General features: G+C 41.8%; 1 protein-coding gene across 2 annotated transcripts in view; it reads right to left on the reverse strand.

Annotated features, from left to right (window-relative positions):
• Positions 1–19,740, reverse strand: part of ADCY1 (adenylate cyclase 1) — a 226,402-nt gene that overhangs the window by 40,961 nt on the left and 165,701 nt on the right. For both annotated transcript variants that reach the window (XM_038392725.2, XM_038392728.2), the window contains exons 8-12: positions 19,338–19,493; positions 14,403–14,597; positions 10,492–10,589; positions 3,875–3,959; positions 291–380 (exon numbers count right to left, since the gene is read on the reverse strand). In XM_038392725.2, the coding sequence (XP_038248653.1) occupies positions 291–380; positions 3,875–3,959; positions 10,492–10,589; positions 14,403–14,597; positions 19,338–19,493 (624 nt within the window). The remainder of the gene's footprint in view (positions 1–290; positions 381–3,874; positions 3,960–10,491; positions 10,590–14,402; positions 14,598–19,337; positions 19,494–19,740) is intronic.

Consider the following 19,740-nt stretch of genomic DNA (forward strand, 5'->3'; position numbering starts at 1 on the left):
AAAGTATGTGACATATGCAGAACATATGATGGTGTGGTTTGATATGAAGATTATTGTGGCACTAATTTGGAATAAACTATATAGCTTACTAGTGGCTTCCACTACTCATAACGAATATAGCCTTTAAATTATACCACATTGCTATATATACTTTATTAATATATTTACATATTTTGTGCATGAGAGAGAAAGAAAATGGGATGAAGTGGGGGACTAAATGCGATCTATAACAGATCGTTCTTAAACTTAATGTTAAACTTTATATACTTGGCTTATAGTTGTATACTCACCACGCACCCTTGAGCCACAGAGTAAATTAAGATCACAATAAAAATACACAAAATGGTTCGAATTTGTATTGTCAGGCACCCTGGAAAACACTGAAGGAGAAAAAAAGATTGTAAAATAAGTATATTTTAAATCCAAATAATGTAAAAAATGGATATGTTATTGTTTACAAGGATAGGATGTCAAATAAAAATAGGGAATAGATATGTGAATTCTGCCTGTACTGTAAATTACAAAATGATAATCATAAAATAAGAAATGTGCACGAATATTTTAAGGACCGTCGTATTTTCTGTAACAAAAAGGAAACAGATTTGTAAGTTATTTCTCCCTATAATTAAAATTGGCTTTCATTTTATTAATAGGATTTCTGTTCACAATAAATACAACAAATCAAAATGCTCAAATTAGCATTCTATTCTGTACATGTGAAGAAACGAAAACAAACAAACATTATAACTGTATCGTTTGGAAACTGTTAGTTGCAGACAGCAACCCAAGATTCCAGACCATACATACCGCACAGAATTTTGTAGTGCTATTTCAGTAACAGTGAACGCCAGTTGAGTTTTAATTAGTAGAGCCCATGTTTAAAAAAGTAATCTAATTTGTCAGACTAGGAAAAGCAGTATGGAGCAAAGATGGTTAATGAAGGCAGAGTCTTGAGCATCCCTCTCTCATCATTCAAGTTCATCTGAGTATCTGAGCACTAGCCCTCAATATAAACGAAGTTCTGGGGTAGAAGGTTGAAAAGGGAGGATAACAGTTTGTGCACTCATGCTGGGTTGAGTTATACTGATTTACTTTGGTCCCATGGGGAGCTGCTTGCTTCCTTATCCCCTTGGCTTGCAAATGAGTGGCACATTTACTATAGCTAGGGGCTTGATCCTGCACCATTCAAGTCAACATTTTCCCACCTAATAACTTGAACGGGAGCAGGACCAAGACCTAGAAGACACAAGAGTTTCAGTGGGGGAAAATCAGTGTACTTCTAAGAGAAGGAAAGTGCTTAGCCCCACCTGGACTTGATTTGGCTTAGGCCAGTGACAATGAGGGAGAACCAATTTTTGTATGCCTGTTAGTAAACATATGTAAGCCCTGCTTGCTTGGTGTGGCACTCTGTCCCCCTCTAGTGGTGGCTAGGCCATCTAAGATTAATGAGCCTGCTACAGCTTTGGCTAAGAGAAGTGCATCTTTTGGCTCAGGCAATAGAGGGCCATCTATTAAAGATTCAGATGTCCCATGTTTGATCCGAGTTGCTGCTGATTCATCCACAGGTTACAAGTACTGGCCTGTACTGGGAATTGAAATGGGTAGATACTGAAGCTGAGGATGGTTCCCCCTCTAATGGTGGCTAGGCCAACTGGAGATTAATGAGTCTTCCCAGTTCAACTGGCTTACACATGGTAGCCTCCTAACTGCATGAGGAACAGAGAAAATACCATATACACCTCACTGCAGGGTACTACAAAAGGGCTTCTGTAGGAACAGGTATCATGCACTGGAACTCCTGCTCTCCCTTTCACATGTGGAGACATGGACTCACTGGATTTATGTCACCCCTATGCATGGCAGTGACAGAATGTATGGCTGGTGATTGCAGGTGGACTGTACTCATTTATATTGCAAAAAACAGGAATACCAATTCTGTGGCTAATTAATTACACCAATAGAGCAAAACAAATCTCAGTGTGTATTATGTGATCTTGAAATACATCCTGGCTTCGATGTGAACCAAGGGATAAAACCCACATGGATGTAACAAGAGAAACCATTATTGTAATATCAACAGTTGATTGCTATAAACAACATGTTTAAAACAGAATGCAATAAACTGATCCCTAGTGAGTGCAATAAAGTTACACCAGGAATCAATTTGATTATCTGTCGATATCATTAAAATACGATAGACCATCTGGGATGTAAACACAGTATCTTCACACATTGTCCACTATGAGAACAAAGTGTTGAAAATCTACTGTGTCACAACAAGGGGAAAGGGTCAGCATTGTGAAAATACTACAAAGTGCAGCAGGGGACAGAATTCATAGCTGGGAACAAAGTCCAATATGGCATCTTACACAGGTGATGTGATTCAGTACCTAACACAACAAAGGATAACTATAATCCCATCGTATCACAGGAAACATTTTTTCATTGTATAGTGAACGATGCAGTTTGCAGTGGAAGTAATTCAAGGATAATTTCCTTGTTCTTCACAAAAGCAGTAACAGCAATAATGAAATGCAGAATATTCTGTTAGTACAGTGATAATGTTGCATAATTAAAATGACAAACAAGTAACAAAAGGTTCCAACCTCAATCTTGCCACATTGTATATCCTGTACATTTTATGGTTTACATACGGTATGAAGCATAATTAAATAAGCAACAAATTTAACTAGAAAAACCAAGTTTAAGTAATGCATGTAAGACTTGGTCAAGTTAAAAGTTTCACTTAAACTTTTACATTTCTTGCCTTTTTCTTATGATTTTAATATTGCAACCACTATATTAACATAGGTTTTTGCATGTCATTGCCTTTATTGACATTTATTTTCAGGACCACTGTATAGTAATTAATTAATTAATCACTCCCAGATTCCCTAACAAGGTTGGTAAATACCTGTATTATTATTTTTTCCATTTTATATGTGAGAAACTGAGGCACAGTGAAGTTGAGTGACTTGTCCAATGTCATACAGCAAGAGAGTGTGCCATAGCCCGAATTAGAATACAGGAGTTCCTGGCTTCCAATCCCACACTCCACAAACAAGGCTAAGCTGCTTCTCTAGACAATTGCTGATGTTATATATGGAATTGTCTACTTCTCTGTTTTCAGATATAGAGTTCAATCCAGTGAAGTGATAAACACCCTTATAGGGGCTGTCATTTACTTTAACAACAGCAGGAACATATCTTAAGTTTACATTAGCCTCAGAATTAGCCTTAATAATGGGAACGATTTCCTACAAACTGCATGAGTATGAACTACTGTGCCTTTTCAAAACAAAAGAGACTAACAAAATTACTCCCAAATAATTGTATATGTTTGAAAATAAAGATTTGCTTTTTACCAGATACTCTGCTAATTAAACTATTTATGTTTCCAAGAAAACAATTCCTCTCCTCTAACCAAAGGGCATTTTTCTTAATTTAAAACAAATCAGCAGAGCTGATTAATTGTGTGGGTATTTTCTCCAGCTCTTTATCTGAGAATACCAAATGATGACTAATCCAGTGAGGACTTCTTTCACCACAAAAATTAGTCTCTGCAGATCCCTGCTCTGATTTTCTCCTTCGACAGTGTGCAGAATGTCCTTCTGCTTTATTACCATTTTGAAAATCTGCTCAAAAACATGTCTAGGAGAGGGAAAGAAATATCTTTAAAAAGTTAGCCAGCCCCAGATTTGTTGGTTCTGTTTGGAGTTTCTAATGCATTGCTTTGCTACAAATTAGGCAGGTTAGAAAATTACACAGATTACATCATGCTATGAAGTGCACATAGGTGTTACCAGGTTCCAAATAACTACCACCAAATAAAACTCCTGAAGGAAAAGGTATCACGAAGACTCAGATCACTTACTTGTACTCGTGTGACATGTAGATACATAATACAAGCCACTAGGAAGCATATGCAGAACACCAGGAGGACAAGGACTAGGGTACTCCTAGAAGAAAAAAATATAGAAGTAAAGCAATGCAACTAAAGAGTATATCTGAGCTAGCTGGATTGGTGTTTTTCTAAGGCCATTTGATGGATCAGAGCAATGCATGTGGGATTTTTCCCCCCATGTAAAACTGACAGACACAGAGGGAGTTTTCACTTTTTTTTTTAAACCTTCTTCCTATTGTGCTGCCTGAAATCCTTTAGTGAAATTCTCAAGAATGACAATTCAATAACTTTTTTTATATAGTATCTATCAGGAACCTAGTAAGGGGATCACACAATCTCAGAGCCTCAGCTGTATTACGTCTCAGGGGTTTATATTATTTTTAATTGCAGGTTAATACAGGATATCCTGCACTATGTCCCTTATAAATAAAGAGTTTCTCCCAATTACTTAGCCTTCAGGGCTTGGCTAGGGGTCGGTAACATGTGCGTAAATAGACACAAGTGTCCAAGATAAACATTTTGAGGTCCGTGGGGGCAACTCCTCAGAAGTGGCTCCCCGTCCCTGCTGTTGCTGGCAGAGGTGCAGCCAGGCAGTTCTGCATGCTGTCTCCGTCCTCCCTCCTTCCCCGGCCACTGACTCCGCGGCTCCCAGCCCATTGGCCACGAACTATGGGGGGAGAGCGCCTGCAGACGAAGGCAGCGTGCCTGCAGAGCTCCCTGGCTGTGCCTCCACCAGCAACAGCAGGGACGGGGAGCCGCTTGTGGGGAGCTGCCTGAGGTGAACCTCCCCACAAGTGGCTCCTCATCCATTTTGTTGCTGTCAGAGGCACATCCAAGAGGCTCTGCACGCTGCCTCTGTCGCCCCTCCCCAAGCACTGACTCCACGGCTCCCCACCCATTGGCCGGGAACCACGGCTAATGGGAGCCATGGGGGCGGCACCTGTGGACAAGGCAGCACGCAGGAGCTGGAGCGTGGGACATGCTGCTGCTTCCAGGAGCTGCTAGAGGTAAGCGCTGCACGAAGCCTGCACCCCCCATGGCCCCCCCCGCCCTGATCCCCCTCCCACTCTCTGAACCCCTTAGTCCCAGCCCAGAGCACCCTCCTATACCCCAAATCCCTCATCCTTAGCCCCACCCCAGAGCCTGGACCCCCAGCTGGAGCACTCATTCTCCCATACCCCAAACCCCTGCCCCAGCCCGGAGCCCCCTCCCACACTCTGAACTCTTCAGCCTCAGCTCGGAGCCCCCTTCTGCACCCCAAATCCCTCATCCCCAGTTCCACACCAGAGCCTGCAACCCCAACCCCCTGCCTCACCCCGGAGCCGGCTCCTGCACCCTGAACCCATTTCTGGCCCTACCCCAGAACCTGTATCCCCAGCCCAGAGCCTGTACTCCCTCCCACACCCCAACCTCCTGCCTTAACCCAGAGCCCCCTCCCGCCCCCTGCCAATGTCCATCACTAAGTCCAATAATTTTGTCAAGTGTCCGTCGTGCAACATGGTGGTGTTGACCCCTGGGCTTGGCTGATATACAGTGGTTATCACAGTTCCTCTCTCTTTAATTCTTTGTGAGAGAAAGAAGAGTTATAAAGATTAGAGGTTTGTCCACTCGATCACTTATTCAATCAGATCTTAGCTGCTCCATTTCAGCTACTCCATGCAAAGCAACCAGAAATTTAACAGATCTCAACCCTGAGAATTCCCCATGCATAGAGAAAAAATTGGGTACTGCACAGTCGCTACAGTAACTCCTGTATCAAATTTCCTTTCAGCCCCCAAAGCAGGATATGAGGCTAGGAGAAAGGGGATATGGCCAGGCATTCCTACACCTTGAGGATCCTTGTCTGCTGGACTAGTCGCTTGGGTATGTGGCTAACCAGGCATAAATTACAGCATACATGCAGGTGTGCTAATTTATACATGGGCCAGGCTAGCCCTCGGTAAACCCCAGGATTGCGGGAGCATATAAGTGGCTTAACTTTTTTATAGGCCATTGTGTCTATGTCTGTGCTCTTTACTGTTACTACCAAAAAGTTCTTGCTCTTATAGAGTTTTAAAATCCAATAGTGCAAGAAGAAGAGAGTGACTGCTTTACAGTGGAATTTTTCCAAGTCACTATATGATCCCAATAAATATCCCTGATTTAAAATTTAGAGAAGTCCTGCAGCACTACTGAGACTTTTTTTAAAACTGTGTGAGACTCTAGCTAGGGGTAACTTCTTTAGGACAGGAATTACTGTTTGCTATGTGATTGTACAGAGCCTTGGACAATGGGGCCGTTGTGACAGATATTGCCTTTTCCTGCAACATATCTTTGGGGGCCAAAGATTGTAAGTATTTCCATGGATGGGGGAAACCACCAATCTCCAGAAACTAAGAAGTGGGCAGGGAGGGGATTAGGCAAATTCACTCAAGCTGTAACAGCTTTCAAGAGGTACCACCACCAGGCGAGGCTCACATTCACTGGATTTTCTAGAGACCAACACAGGAAGAAAGGACTTTTGGATAAATAGCCTGAGTTTACACTGACTCAGGACTTGCTTTCTGATTCAACAAGTGGACAAAATCTTCTGTCCAAGGGAGGACCCAAATCATTCCTGGGAAGTGTTGGAAGGACTTGACATATTCATGGGGTATTCTTGTTCTGAGGAAAACATGCTCTAAACTTGTAACCACAGAAAAAAAAAACAGTGGGGGGTTAAAAGAACTGTTCACCTGCGAGAGCCCATGCTGGAGTTGGGATGATCTCTGGTAACCTTATTAGCATGCGTGTATATTCTTTTATTGCTTGTAATATGTTTTCTCTCTAATGCTTTTACCTTAAGAATAAATGTGCTTGTTTAGAAAGAGCTGTGTGGTAACTTAACTATGGGTAATTATGCTGGTTATAGCTTCTGAGGAGAAGGCAAAACAGGCTTGCTGAAGCATTCTGACCTGCTCGGGAATTCACAGTGTAGGCAAGGAACTGTGCAACCTGGAAACAATCCAGTCAGGAGAAAGAGAGAGATGCACGTCTTCATCCAAAACAGATGATGGCTGATGAGCCAGGAGCCTAAGACTGGGTGCCCTTGCTGGACCACGGAAGGGGAACACAGGTACAGTTGCCCTAAATTGTGACATCCATGACCTGACTGGCCTGTAGGTGCTCCCGCAATATAAATATTAATAATACTAGTAGAATGCAGGTGCTATCATGCTTTTAAGGCACTGACTTGTGTGTGGTACAGCCTCATACCACCTTAGCTAGGAGGGGCGCATCTGCTGCATCACCCCAGAAGGGGGTGAAGCATACAGTCTCCTCCATAGTAGGCTAGCATAGGAAGACAGGATCATGGCCTAACCTTCCCCCACTCCTTTTGGGGAGGCAAGCACCACTTGGTCTCTGCAGTCCTTTAGCTCAGTTGATCACAAGGACTGTGAAAGTGACAGAGCCTTGTGATGGTCTGTATCCCTATGTTCACCTTTTCCATAAGACTTTGATAAATTTGGTTCAAAGTATGCCTTGTGAGGTATCATTTGAAAACTCATAATCTGCTGAACATTACTGTCCAGATAAAATGTGTGTGGCAACACAGTACGTAAAGTTATTCAATTCTACTGTATAAGACATGTTCAAAGTTTAGAAAAGTAGGCACAAAGCAATTCCTTAGGGACAAAAGGCAAACTAACACCTCCATTGGGTGTTAACCAAAATCAAAATCAAAACTGCTAGACCATGTGGTGACAGAGATCTGCTGCTTTGAATTCACTCTTACCTTTGTGTTGTGTTTTACCGATATTTTCTTGTAACCAAATTCTGACCTTTATGCCTCATTACTTGTAATCACATAAAAATCTATCTTTTGTAGTTAATAAACTTGTTTATTGTTTTTAACTAAGCCAGTGTGTGTTGTGTTGAGGAAACTCCATTTGAGATAACAAGATTTGTGCATATTAATTTCTATTAATGAAATGACAGACTTTATATGACTTTGTACTGTGCTGGATAGTACAAGACACACATTCTGGGGGAAAGTCAGGGACTGGGAATTTGCTGGTGTCACTATGCTGTATATTTCAAGGGTGGCAGACTGGCTGATTGAAGCATTCTTGCTGTATAACTGGGGGTAAATTTATATGCTGGAGGCTGTTCGAGAGCAGAGAACTGAGGGGGCACAGCTGCCCAACAGTCCAGATTGTACCCTGAGGAATGTCACAAACCTTTATTGACAGCACAGTGAGCAAAGGCTCCTTCCCCTTTATGTGCTCATGCAATGACTGACCAGAGTCTGGCTTTTAACACGGAGAAATAATGTGAAGGATTTTGTTGTTGTGATTGCATGTTCCCTCTGGGAATATTTCTCCTGTTTGAGTCGTCAAGCTTTTTGTTGCTTTGCTATATTTTCAGTCCTGTTGCAATAACATGACCTACATCCTTCCTGACTGTCTTTGTCTCTATTGACAAGAATCTCTTTCATCACCATATGCGGCTTTCGGCAATTTAAATAGTATTTCCAAGTCAAAAGAGTTGTGGGCAAGGGAGATCAGGACTTTCCTAGCAAGAATTTGCTTTTTCCAAGTTTTGGAATATGTGGGCTGTGATTTTGTCACAACCTTCAAAGGAACTGCCTAAATCAGTACTCAGAAGAAACACTGTTCAAGAACCCGTCCAGTGGATCCTGCAGAGAGTGGTACTAGTTATTTGGGAAGTGCAACTTTCCTGTCTAAATCAGTAATTAACCAGTGCAACAGCATGGTGTTCAGTAGTGCTGATCAGCTGGTGGTCTGTCAGATTAGATGTTAACCTGACGGCCTGACCAGATGATCACTAAATAACTATGCCCCTTTTTACAAGAGTCAATTTCCTATTACCATATTTTTTTGTCCCCTTAAGTTCATTCTCAAGTTTCAACTGCATCTGCTATACTTTGCCACTTCCTGTCCTGAACTTTTATATGCTGCTGCTGGGCTTTACCTTGAAGGTAAGTGAAGCAATTCCTAACTATGTTTTGCCTACTTCAGGAGGCCCGTTGGGGGTTAATTCCCTGAGTTTTGTAATTGGCTTTGAAATCCACACAGGAAAGATGCCATAACCCTTTAAAGTATTATTATTATTTCAACAACAAACACATGGCTCAAACTTTCGTATTACAGAACCTTCTTAAACTACAATTTAGTTTAAACTACCAGGAAAATTTAGTAGAGAATCACTGAATGAAGAGTTAAGGGTGGGTGTCATAAGGCAGGGTTTCTCCCCAGTTTACTAATGGCTCACTCACACCCACAGTCTCTTTCAGGTAAGATTTTATTGTCCAAACTTAACCGCCAGCCAAAAGCACAGTTTCTCACCTCACCCTTCACATCTCAGGCTCTCATTGCTTGGCATCCCAGGGGACTCTGGCAGTCCTGCCACGCCTGCTTCCTTTAGCTAGCTAGCTAGCTCTAGCTCTCGCTCTTGCTCTTGCTCTCGCTCTGCTAGTTCTGTTCTCACAACCAGCCCTGCACTGGAACTCTTCCTCTAATCATTTAGAACCTCAGATGCAGCCCTGCCCCCTTAATTGGCCCAACTGGGAACACCTGCTCTTGCACAGACCTACTTCAATTGCAGGGGCCAGCCACTCCATGACAGTGGGATTTTTAGCCATGGCCTACCTCTATTCACATCAAAGTCCTAATGACTTGGATGGGAACAGAGTTAGCCTAATATTGAGTGCTTCTGAAGATCCCACCCTAAAAAGGATATTGTCAGCAAATTAAAAAACAACAACAAAACTCTAAAAAGTAATTTCCCCCACTTGCTGACTATAATAAATCCTTGGAAACTTGACACTTGATGTCTGCTTCTTTACCAGTTAGAACCAATTCACGTGACTCAGTGCTAATTACTGAATTATATGAATTAGCCAATAAGCAAACGTACAATCAAAAGACAATGATACTGCATCACAAAATATTCCTGGCTCTGTAATTTCTCAAGTGCAGCTTAGTTTTAAATACTTATGATTAGACTTCATAGAAAACTAGTAAATATTCTAAAAGTTAAAAGTATTAGTAATATGAGACCTTACTCCAGTGCTGCTCCACTAGTAAACCTTTGCAGAGGATTGGGAAGAGATCAACATTTTGTGTGTGAGAGTTCTCAGTTGCAGGGCTAAGCAATGTCCCATTTAGCAAGTTTCTATTGTATTCTTCTTCTGCATGCATACTTTACTTGTTCGTTATTAAAGGGGTTGAGCATCAGAGGTAAGATGCTGGCAATGTGAAAAAAACCCAAAGATGAGCACTGAAGCATTTGTTTTGAAACAAGCCAGCTACAAATAATTATATGGTGATTTTATAGACAGGTGGAAGGGACAAGGCTGGAGTTTGGATACATTGTTTTACCATTGGATTCAAAGTTTACCAACCTTGTCTGTATACTTTCAAAATATCCTTTCAAATGCCTTTTGTTGTTTGGGGTCTCATTTTCCCTGCTTAGTTACAAGATCTAGTAAACTGATGCTAATAATATGTGCTTCAGTTCTTGCTCCAGAGCAGCTAATGTTGGAATCTGTGTACAAGATCCTTGAAAATAACGTGCTTTGAATTTAAATAGCAAGAGATACTTACTGTGGGATTATTAGAAGGTAGACAAGGCCAAATAAGGCAGCCAGAATTAGTGAAAGAACTACAGCACTGGTGAAGTATTCATCCTGAAGCTGGTGGTACTGTGAATGAGAGGAGATGCATAAAGACAGTTAGTGAGGCATCTATACCATATTTTCTGACTCTAAACTAGGAACAACCATGGTTTAAAATAGAGTGTGCGCCTATATCTCCACATATTTACAAACGTTGGAATGAACATGTTTTAATTCACACCCAGAAAAGATCTTTAAATGTGAAATTGCAGAACTAACTGTAGGCTGTAATCTATCATTTAAATCAGCTTCTGTACCAAATGACTGGAGGATAGCTAATGTGATGCCAATTTTTAAAAAGGGCTCCAGAGATGATCCCTGCAATTACAGGCCTGTAAACTTGACTTCAGTATCAGGCAAACTGGTTGAAACTATAATAAAGAATAATATTGGCAGAGATATAGATGAACATAATTTGTTGAGGAAGAGTCAACACGGCTTTAGTAAAAGGAAGTCATGCCTCACCAATCTATTAGAATTCTTTGAGGGTGTCAACAAGCATGTGGACCAAGGGGATCCAGTGGATATAGTGCACTTAGATTTTCAGAAAGCCTTTGACAAGGTCCCCCACCAAAGGCTTTTATGCAAAGTAAGCTGCCATAGGATAAAAGGGAAGGTGCTCTCATGGATTGGTAACTGGTTAAAAGATAGGTTAGGTATAAATGGTCAGTTTTCAGAATGGAGAGAGGTAAATTGTGGTGTCTGTTCTGGGACCAGTCCTATTCATAAATGATCTGGAAAAAGGGGTAAACAGTGAGGTGGCAAAATTTGCAGATAACACAAAATTACTAAAGATAGTTAAGACCCAGGCAGACTGTGAAGAGCTAAAAAAGGATTTCTCCAACTGGGTGACTGGGCAACAAAATGGCAGATGAAATTTAATATTGATAAATGAAGAGTAATGCACACTGGAAAGCATAATCCCAACTATACTAATAAAATGATGGGGTCTAAATTAGCTGTTACCACTCAAGAAAGAGATCTTGGAGTCATTGTGGATAGTTCTCTGAAAACATCCACTCAATGTGCAGCGGCAGTCAAAAAAACGAACAGAATGTTAGGAATAATTAAGAAAGGGATAGGTAATAGGACAGAAAATATTATGTTGCCTCTATATAAATCCATGGTATGCCCACATCTTGAATACTGTATGCAGATGTGGTTGCCCCATCTCAAAAAAGATATATTGGAATTGGAAAAGGTTCAGAAAAGGGCAACAGAAATAATTAGGGGTGTGGAACGGCTTCCGAATTAGGAGAGATTAATAAAACCGGGACTTTTCATCTTGGAAAAGAGACAGCTAAGGGGAGATATGATTGAGGTCTATAAAATCATGACTGGTGTAGAGAAAGTAGATAAGGAAGTGTTGTTTACTACTTCTCATAACACAAGACTAGGGGTCACCAAATGAAATTAATAGGCAGCTGGTTTAAAACAAATAAAAGGAAGTATTTCTTCACACAAAGCATGGTCAACCTGCGGAACTCCTTGCCAGAGATGTTGGGAAGGCCAAGATCATAACAGGGTTCAAAAAAGAAGTAGATAAATTCATGGAGGATAGGTCCATCAATGGCTATTAGCCAGGATGGGCAGGAATGGTGTCCCTAGCCTCTGTTTGCCAGAAGCTGAGAATGAGCGACAGGGGACGGATCACTTGATGATTTTCTGTTCTGTTCATTCCCTCTGGGGCACTTGGCACTAGCCATTGTCAGAAGACAGGATACCAGGCTAGATGGACCTTTGGTCTGGCCCAGTAGGGCCATTCTTATGTTCTTATGTTCTATTATTTGGTATCTGATATAGTTAAAGCTGCATGACACTTTCCTTTCTTACCCTCTGTGTCTGTACCCCATATCTTTCCCAAACATTCACCTTTCAGTCTGCAATTATTCAGCTTTGATCTCAGCCCAGAGGTGAATTGATTTTTGAAAGATCAAGCAAAAAGAGTTCAGCTGCTTTGTGGCAGAATGGGAAAGAAAAAATACACTTTTTCCATTATTAAGAAAAATCTTTGCTGCTTTCAAACAGCTCTTTGGCTGAAACAGCTGAGGGAAGAAGACTGATTTGTGGCCTGAAAATACCTCTTGTTGATAGATGTGGGTGAATCATTGGTTTTGAGTCTGAGAAAACAGTATGCCGCACAGGTAAGGAAGAATTTGAATGATTCCGATCTCAGTTTCACCAGCACGGACTTGAACTCGTTTCACTCAATAGACTTATTCAGGATTTACACCAGTGTAACTGAGATTGGAATTTGGTGCTAAACTTAGAAAGTGTGCAGCTACATAAGACTGCATGTGCACCATTGTAAAGTGTGCAGAGGCTGAGCCTAGGGTCCCACATGCTCAAACCCTGCGAGTTTGTAAGATGTAAGTGAGCTTTGGACAGTGCATAGGTGACAGTCCTGCTACAAACAGCTCAGGGGTTGTCTTCTGTGGAATTCTTAGGGGCAGGGCTCATCTCATGGGGTTTAGCCCCAAAAAATTCCAGGTTATGGAATTTACAAACTATTGCTTTTTTTCTCTTCTCCCCAAATTAATGGAACTTTGAAGCTCTTTCTATGGATTTTTTTTGTTCAACCTTCCCCACCCCCATCTCCTGTCGGCACTCCTTCTACATGGAAGTGAGGGAGTGGGAGGTACAGGGCTGGCTAAAATGGCTTCACATGACCTGAGGATTCCGTTCGCTCCAGTGGAATCCTAGGCTCCTACTTTAGGGCAGCTTTGCAGATGCTTTCTGCAGTAAAGCACACAAAATCACCAGCTAAACAAAATGTCTTTTTTAAAAGTCCTAAACATATATTTTCACAAGATTCCAAATACCTTTACCCCAAAAAAGAGCTGTTCCATTTTCTTTGGTAAACCTCACTCTTTTTAGAGTTATACAGGAAGGGCTTGTTTGCTTTTTAAACAATGAAAATTAAATGATTCATCTGTGGCATCTTGAAATGAATGTTAATGGGTAAAAATTCAGTTTTGTGTGTGGGACACTGATCAGAGGTGACAATGTACCCTTGACTATATCGCTTACATCTGAGAAAAAAAATAAGGGCTATTGCTACATTAGTCTAAAATCAGACCACTGCTGCCTTCCTTCACAAAAAAAATAACCATGTGAGTTAAGACTATTCTGATCTCATCTCAGTGTAACTACAATAAAATCAGTGGAGTTACTCCAGGTTTATATCCACATTCATGATGTCACATTGCAGTTTGGCCTAGAGAACATAAGGTTGTAATCCTAACATGGGATCCTCTACCAGCTCCGTGAGCAGAGGGAAGCTTCTGCATGTGATGCTCCCCTCTCCTGTGCAGATGTGTAGTGGTTAGTGTCTCCCCTAACTCCAGACTCCAAAGAATGGATCCACAGTTGGGGACATGGCAGGGACTGGGCAATTTGGGGAGTAGTGGGTAGGCCAGGGCTGGGTCCAGGAAAGATGAACATCAACCCCCAGCTCCAGCTTTACAGAAATTCTCCAGAAAAGATAATGTGGCCTTCTTACACAAGGTAGGCTACTAGAGGGAACCACAGAACCAGTGGGGGCAAGTGCCTTTTCATGGGTGCCTGAACCCCCTGCATATGTCCCTACATATGGACCTTGCAGCCTATTACGCAGGGCAGGAAATGGAATGGAATGATAGGGGAGGAAATCCACAAAGGAATCATCACTGGGATTTTCTCCTCTTTAGCCCCATCTTGTGAATTTCTGCAGGAGCGGGGAGTTCAGGCTTCATAATATTGTTTAAAGATAATGAGCAAAATCTGGACCTTGTCTAAGAAGGCACAATTCCATCTGTCCAATTATCTTTGGTTAGTGAACTTATTAAAATTCTCACTTACTTTATGCTCACGTTCAATTTGTTTATACTTGAGGGTAATGAAATTCAAGTCAGCCATCTCGGACTCAGTTTGCCGGGCCTCTATCAAACGGCTGATGTATCTGTTTACTCGAGTTCCTGGAGTGGTGTATACCACATTCGTAGAAAAAGAAGAACGATTCCTGAGTTTTTCAGAGGCTGTCCTTAATGCTCTCCTCTGCAGCAGAAAAGAAAACAGGAGAATGACTGCTATTCACTGCAATGACATTATCCATGACTGAAAATGTCTCATCATTTGTATTGCCAAGTCCCCAGTCAGCATCAGGAATCTGTTCAGCTAAGCAAATACAAATTTGTAGACAAATACATGGAAAGACATAGTCCTTGCCCCTGTCAAGTTACAGTCTAATTACAAATTAGTTACAATTTCTCAGGTAATATCCTGGCCCCATTAAAGTCAATGGCAAAACTCCCATTGACTTCAGTGGAGCCATGATTTCACTCCTCATCCTTAAAAATCCCTCTACATATTGTCCTCGACAGCATTCTATTCTGCCACTGTGGTGAAAGCCAGCTCAGCCCAGATCAGGGTGACTTGATCAGCAGAGTAACAAGAAAATTGATCACAAATGAGAAAAACTCATTTTTGTGACTTAGCAGCGACAACTCAAATTAACCCTAGACTGTCCATGCCTCTGAACAGTTTTGCTGTTGAGCACGACATGGATGGGATAGTATTTGCAAAGCAACCTTTCTTCACCTTCTCCACATCCACAGCATAAGACTTTGCATAATTTTACTCCACAAATTTAGCCACAAATATAGGGCTAATGAAGGGCTAATTCCCTTATAATTATATTTTCTCTGTTACCATTTCTCTTGCATTACTAACTCCTCTGGCTGCTGTCCTGCAAGCCTGGGCCTGGCTCCCTGCTCCAGGCGTTGTGACCTGATGCATGGGATGACAGCGCTGCTCAGATTTGGCCTGGCTGTGCCCCTGTCATGAGCTGTACAGAAGGGCTCAACCTGTTTCTACATAGTCAGAAACATATTTCTTTTATGAAACATTTGCAGGTGTCAGGGAAGACCATTTAATGCATTAGGTTATGACTGATCAGCTTGGAAAAAAAACAAAACAGATGTCTACCACCTAGGATATAATAAGAAGAATCTTTGCTGTCCCTTGTTACAAACAGACATAAGGTCTCAATGCAGTGCTGTCAATGCTACTTTTTAAAAGGCTATAGACCAAGAAAATATCTTTGAGATTTTACAATTTCCTTTCAAAGTCACAGCTCAGGGGACAAAGGTGACCAGCTAAATGTATGCAGAATGAATAGACATTTCCCTTCTCACTGTGCGTGAAACAGGAGTGGCAGCTCTTCTTAAAATCAAAACACAACACACAAACAAACACAGATCAGTAGTTAGTTGACTAACACACATAAACAGACTTCCCTGTAAAGTAGATATGTGAAACTAGTGATCAGTCAGGAAATACTACAAACCAGTGGCTTGGTTCAGGAGTGGTCCCTGATAAGTACTGGAAGAGATTCCATAGCATAGATAAAATGTCTTTTCAGTTCTCTCACTGTTTTCTTGTTCTCATATTCACACAATAGTGCTGGTGCTAAATGCTTATGACACAGCTACAATACCTGCTTGAGTTTTGCCTTTTGAGTTTAATATATTGAATAAGCATGTAATCTGAAGGGCCACTATGTTAACATGTACTTGAAATTCCAGTTAACACACACAAATAGATTACTACTCATTTCAGATGCTTATATTTTGGTGTCTCATAGTTTTGCTTTCTAAACTAAAGTTTGCAGGGCGTTTTTTCAATTAAGTGACCGAGGTTTTGTTTGGGTTTTATGTTGAAGAGAATTAAAATGGAGTGAGCTATTAGCCCATAAAATCAGCTACTGTCCACATATAACTACTTTTTCATTTATTTTCTAATATGCACTTTACCTCTTTTTTCATGTTACAGACTTTCATGATGTCTCAGGTTTTTGCAAGGTAAAAGTATTCTTGTCAGATAGTTTTTTTAACTTTATTGTGGCACAGATGCAGATAATACTGGGCCAGCTTCAAAGAGTTTTGAGCTAAATATGGCTTTCATGATTAAGGAATAATGATATCTGAAGGAAGCCTGGAGAGCAGGCTGGTTTGTACAGATTAAACTCTTAATCATTTTCCCTGAGATAAGAGTCCCATCTGAGTTGCAAACACTTGACACACAACTAGATAAGTTAAAGATAACATTATAGCAGTGACTTTGAATGTTCTGACTTCGGGGAATTTAAGCTAGTTCCCTAACATACTATAGGTTTTGTATGTGTACTATGTATACATGCACACACACAAAAGGCTAAATTGTCATATAACTTTTATAGAATAAACAGATTTTTTTCAAAATACTCAAAGAGCATTTAAAAGACATAATTCAGAGCTATGATGTCATCTGTGAGTTACATGCTATTTCTATAAATGGTAAATAAAGTCTGCAATAAGAGATTTGAGATTTAAACCAAAAAGGGCTGCTTTTTTACTTTTTTGTTTCTCTCAGTACTGACAGAAACACAAAAGTTTCACGAACAGGAAAGTTCTAATACTGCTAGAAAAGAAGATTTGAAGTTTCTCAAAATGTAGCTCTTATATCAGAGACAGTCCAAGACATAGTTCACATCCCAGTGAATGAACCTCCTGTTGACATTCAAGCAGCAAACTATGTAACATTGCCACCTACTGGCAAAATAAATGATCTGACAACTCTTCCAATCTTTTGGTTTCAACACCAAATCAGCTTTATGATTCATGGTTACCATTCACATTTTCATATAGAAATGTATAGGCATACAAATATACTTACTTTCTGTATGCTACTGCATGTACAGTGCTGTCAGCTGAAAACTGTGGAGGACTCCAGGGATTTGCAAAACAGGTTTTGAAATTTCTGCAATGGCCTCAGGGACTCTTTTCTGAATGTAAGTGGGGGAATAGTCCCGCTCTTGTGGGGAACTCTCCTGGCTTCTGCACTACCCCGGTGAAGTGGGCTAGTGAAAGGATCTGAGTCCTCACTCCCACTTCCTTTACCCAATGGCCTCCCTGCCCTTGAGGACTCCCCTTCCACTCTCCCATCTGGCAGAGTCCTTGTAACCACAACAAGGCTGGGCCCAGGACTCCTGGGGGGCTCAACCCCCAACCCGGCTGTGGTTACCTAGGACAGGGGCTAAGGTGTCCCCTCTCCGGGGTACTCTCTCTGCACTGGGCACTTCTCTGACCCACTGACCATTTCATACAAGTTAAAGCAAATGCAAGTTATTTAATCAACAATTAATTTTAAAAAGAATAAGGAAAAATGGGAAAGGTTACAGGAAACACATCAACCCGCTCTGTGGCAGGGAACATCACAAACAGTGTCTCTGGAATGTCAGGGCAGTTCACAGTCTGTTCCTTGTAATGGGGGAGGGATAGCTCAGTGGTTTGAGCATTGGGCTGCTAAACCCAGGGTTCTGAGTTCAATCCTTGAGGGGGCCATTTAGGGATCTGGGGCAAAAATTGGGGATTAGTCCTGCTTTGAGCAGGGGGTTGGACTAGATGACCTCCTGAGGTCCCTTCCAACCCTGATATTCTATGATTCTAAGTCACAGGCCTTCTTCTCAGGCCATGGCTTTGCTGCAGGAATGCTGTGGATTGGACACTTGCTCTGGTGGTCTCAGGCTCTAAGTGGTAGGACCCTTCTTCCCAGTGTTGCCCCCGCCCTGTCAGGGTTACGATCCAAGCCTGGCCTGCAGAGCCTCTTGGCTGAGGTGTCTCCCTGTGCTGGGCCCGCTGCCCAGGGTCCCCCTCGGTCTCCCCAGCTGCTCACCGCACCCAGCTCCAGACTGCTCCAGCCTCAGCTGCACCTCTCTGTTTCTGCACTTCTGCTGCTGCTGCTCTGCCTCCAGCTCCCTGGGCTGCTTCTTTGGCCCCTCTGGCTCTGGTTGCTGCAGTTCTGCTCCCAGGACAGGTCTGCTCTGCAGGCTGCTTCTGTGACTCTGCTCCCAGCATGACCTGCTTCCTGGGCTGCTTTTCTGGCCCCTTTGGCTCTGGTTGCTGCAGCTCTCCTCCTAGGACAGGGTCTGCTCTCTCTGGGCTGCTTTTCTGGTCCCTCTGGATCTGGCACAGCTCTGCTCTCCAGCTTAGCTTAGGCCCCTGCTTTCTTCTTAGCTTGGCCCCTCTGTCTGACCCAGGAAAATCCAGCTCATACAGAGGACGGGACCTCCCTGGCCTCCTGTCTCTTTCATTAGTCTGCCCACCCTGTCATTCAGGCTGATCTGGAGCATTGGCCTCTCCCTATTGTTCCTGGGGACTATTAGTCTCAGGGTCCTGGTTTCCCATAGACCCTTCCCCTTTTAGTACTGGGAGCTAGCCAACCAAAATACCCACTGAATGTTAGTAAGGGGGCAACAGTCCCCTTACATGAAGGACAAGTCGCAGATGGTAGCCACTTGTGAGATGTGTGTGTGCACACAGGTATGGGTGACTCTGCACCTGAGATCTGCTACACTTAAGCTTTGTCTATAATGGGGAAATTCTGCAAAATTTTTCATCATTGCTAGCACCAGTTCAGCTCCAGCACTAGTGGGAACCCTGGGATTCCTAGCACAGACAGGATGCCTGGTATCATTTGCCTTTTCAAGAGCCAAGTCAATTTACTATGCTCTAATTTACATGGTGCTTGAAATGCACAGATAAGGCACTTGTGGGTGCCTCAGGATTAAAGCTGCTATTACCTACTGAGCAAAAACCATATTAGCAACAATGGGGATTTTTTTCTAGACCAGGGTTTATTATATTGACAGCACTTATGTAGTAACAACCTGTTTTGGTTTAGTTTGTGAGACAACATGGATCAACATACATTTTAAAAGCACACATCCAAGGACCTCAGAGAATCCTTATTAATTACCTTATCATCATCCTCACATGTCATGACATTGGAGAAAGGTATCTCAGCTTTGAACATCTTACGACAATGCATGAGCTGGACCAGCAGGTAGCAGACTGTTTTGAACTTCATTCTTTTGGCAGGCTTTATGTCTGAGAGAATCAGTCCTGGAAATATCTGTCAGGCAATTAAAAATATGAAAGAGATACACACAGATTTACATACCTATAGACATACCTACATATACATATACCATCCAATGATCAGAATAAGCATGAAAACATTGTAAATTAATATTGTGATCAAACAATGTATTTTATTACACATTTTTTACATTTAGTACCTATTTTTTTGGGGGTAGAATACTTCTTTTTATTTCAAATATATAGAATATGTTTAACATGTCTTTAAGCACAACATAACT

Source organism: Dermochelys coriacea, chromosome 2, assembly GCF_009764565.3.
Source record: "Dermochelys coriacea isolate rDerCor1 chromosome 2, rDerCor1.pri.v4, whole genome shotgun sequence".
NCBI lineage: Eukaryota > Metazoa > Chordata > Testudines > Dermochelyidae > Dermochelys > Dermochelys coriacea.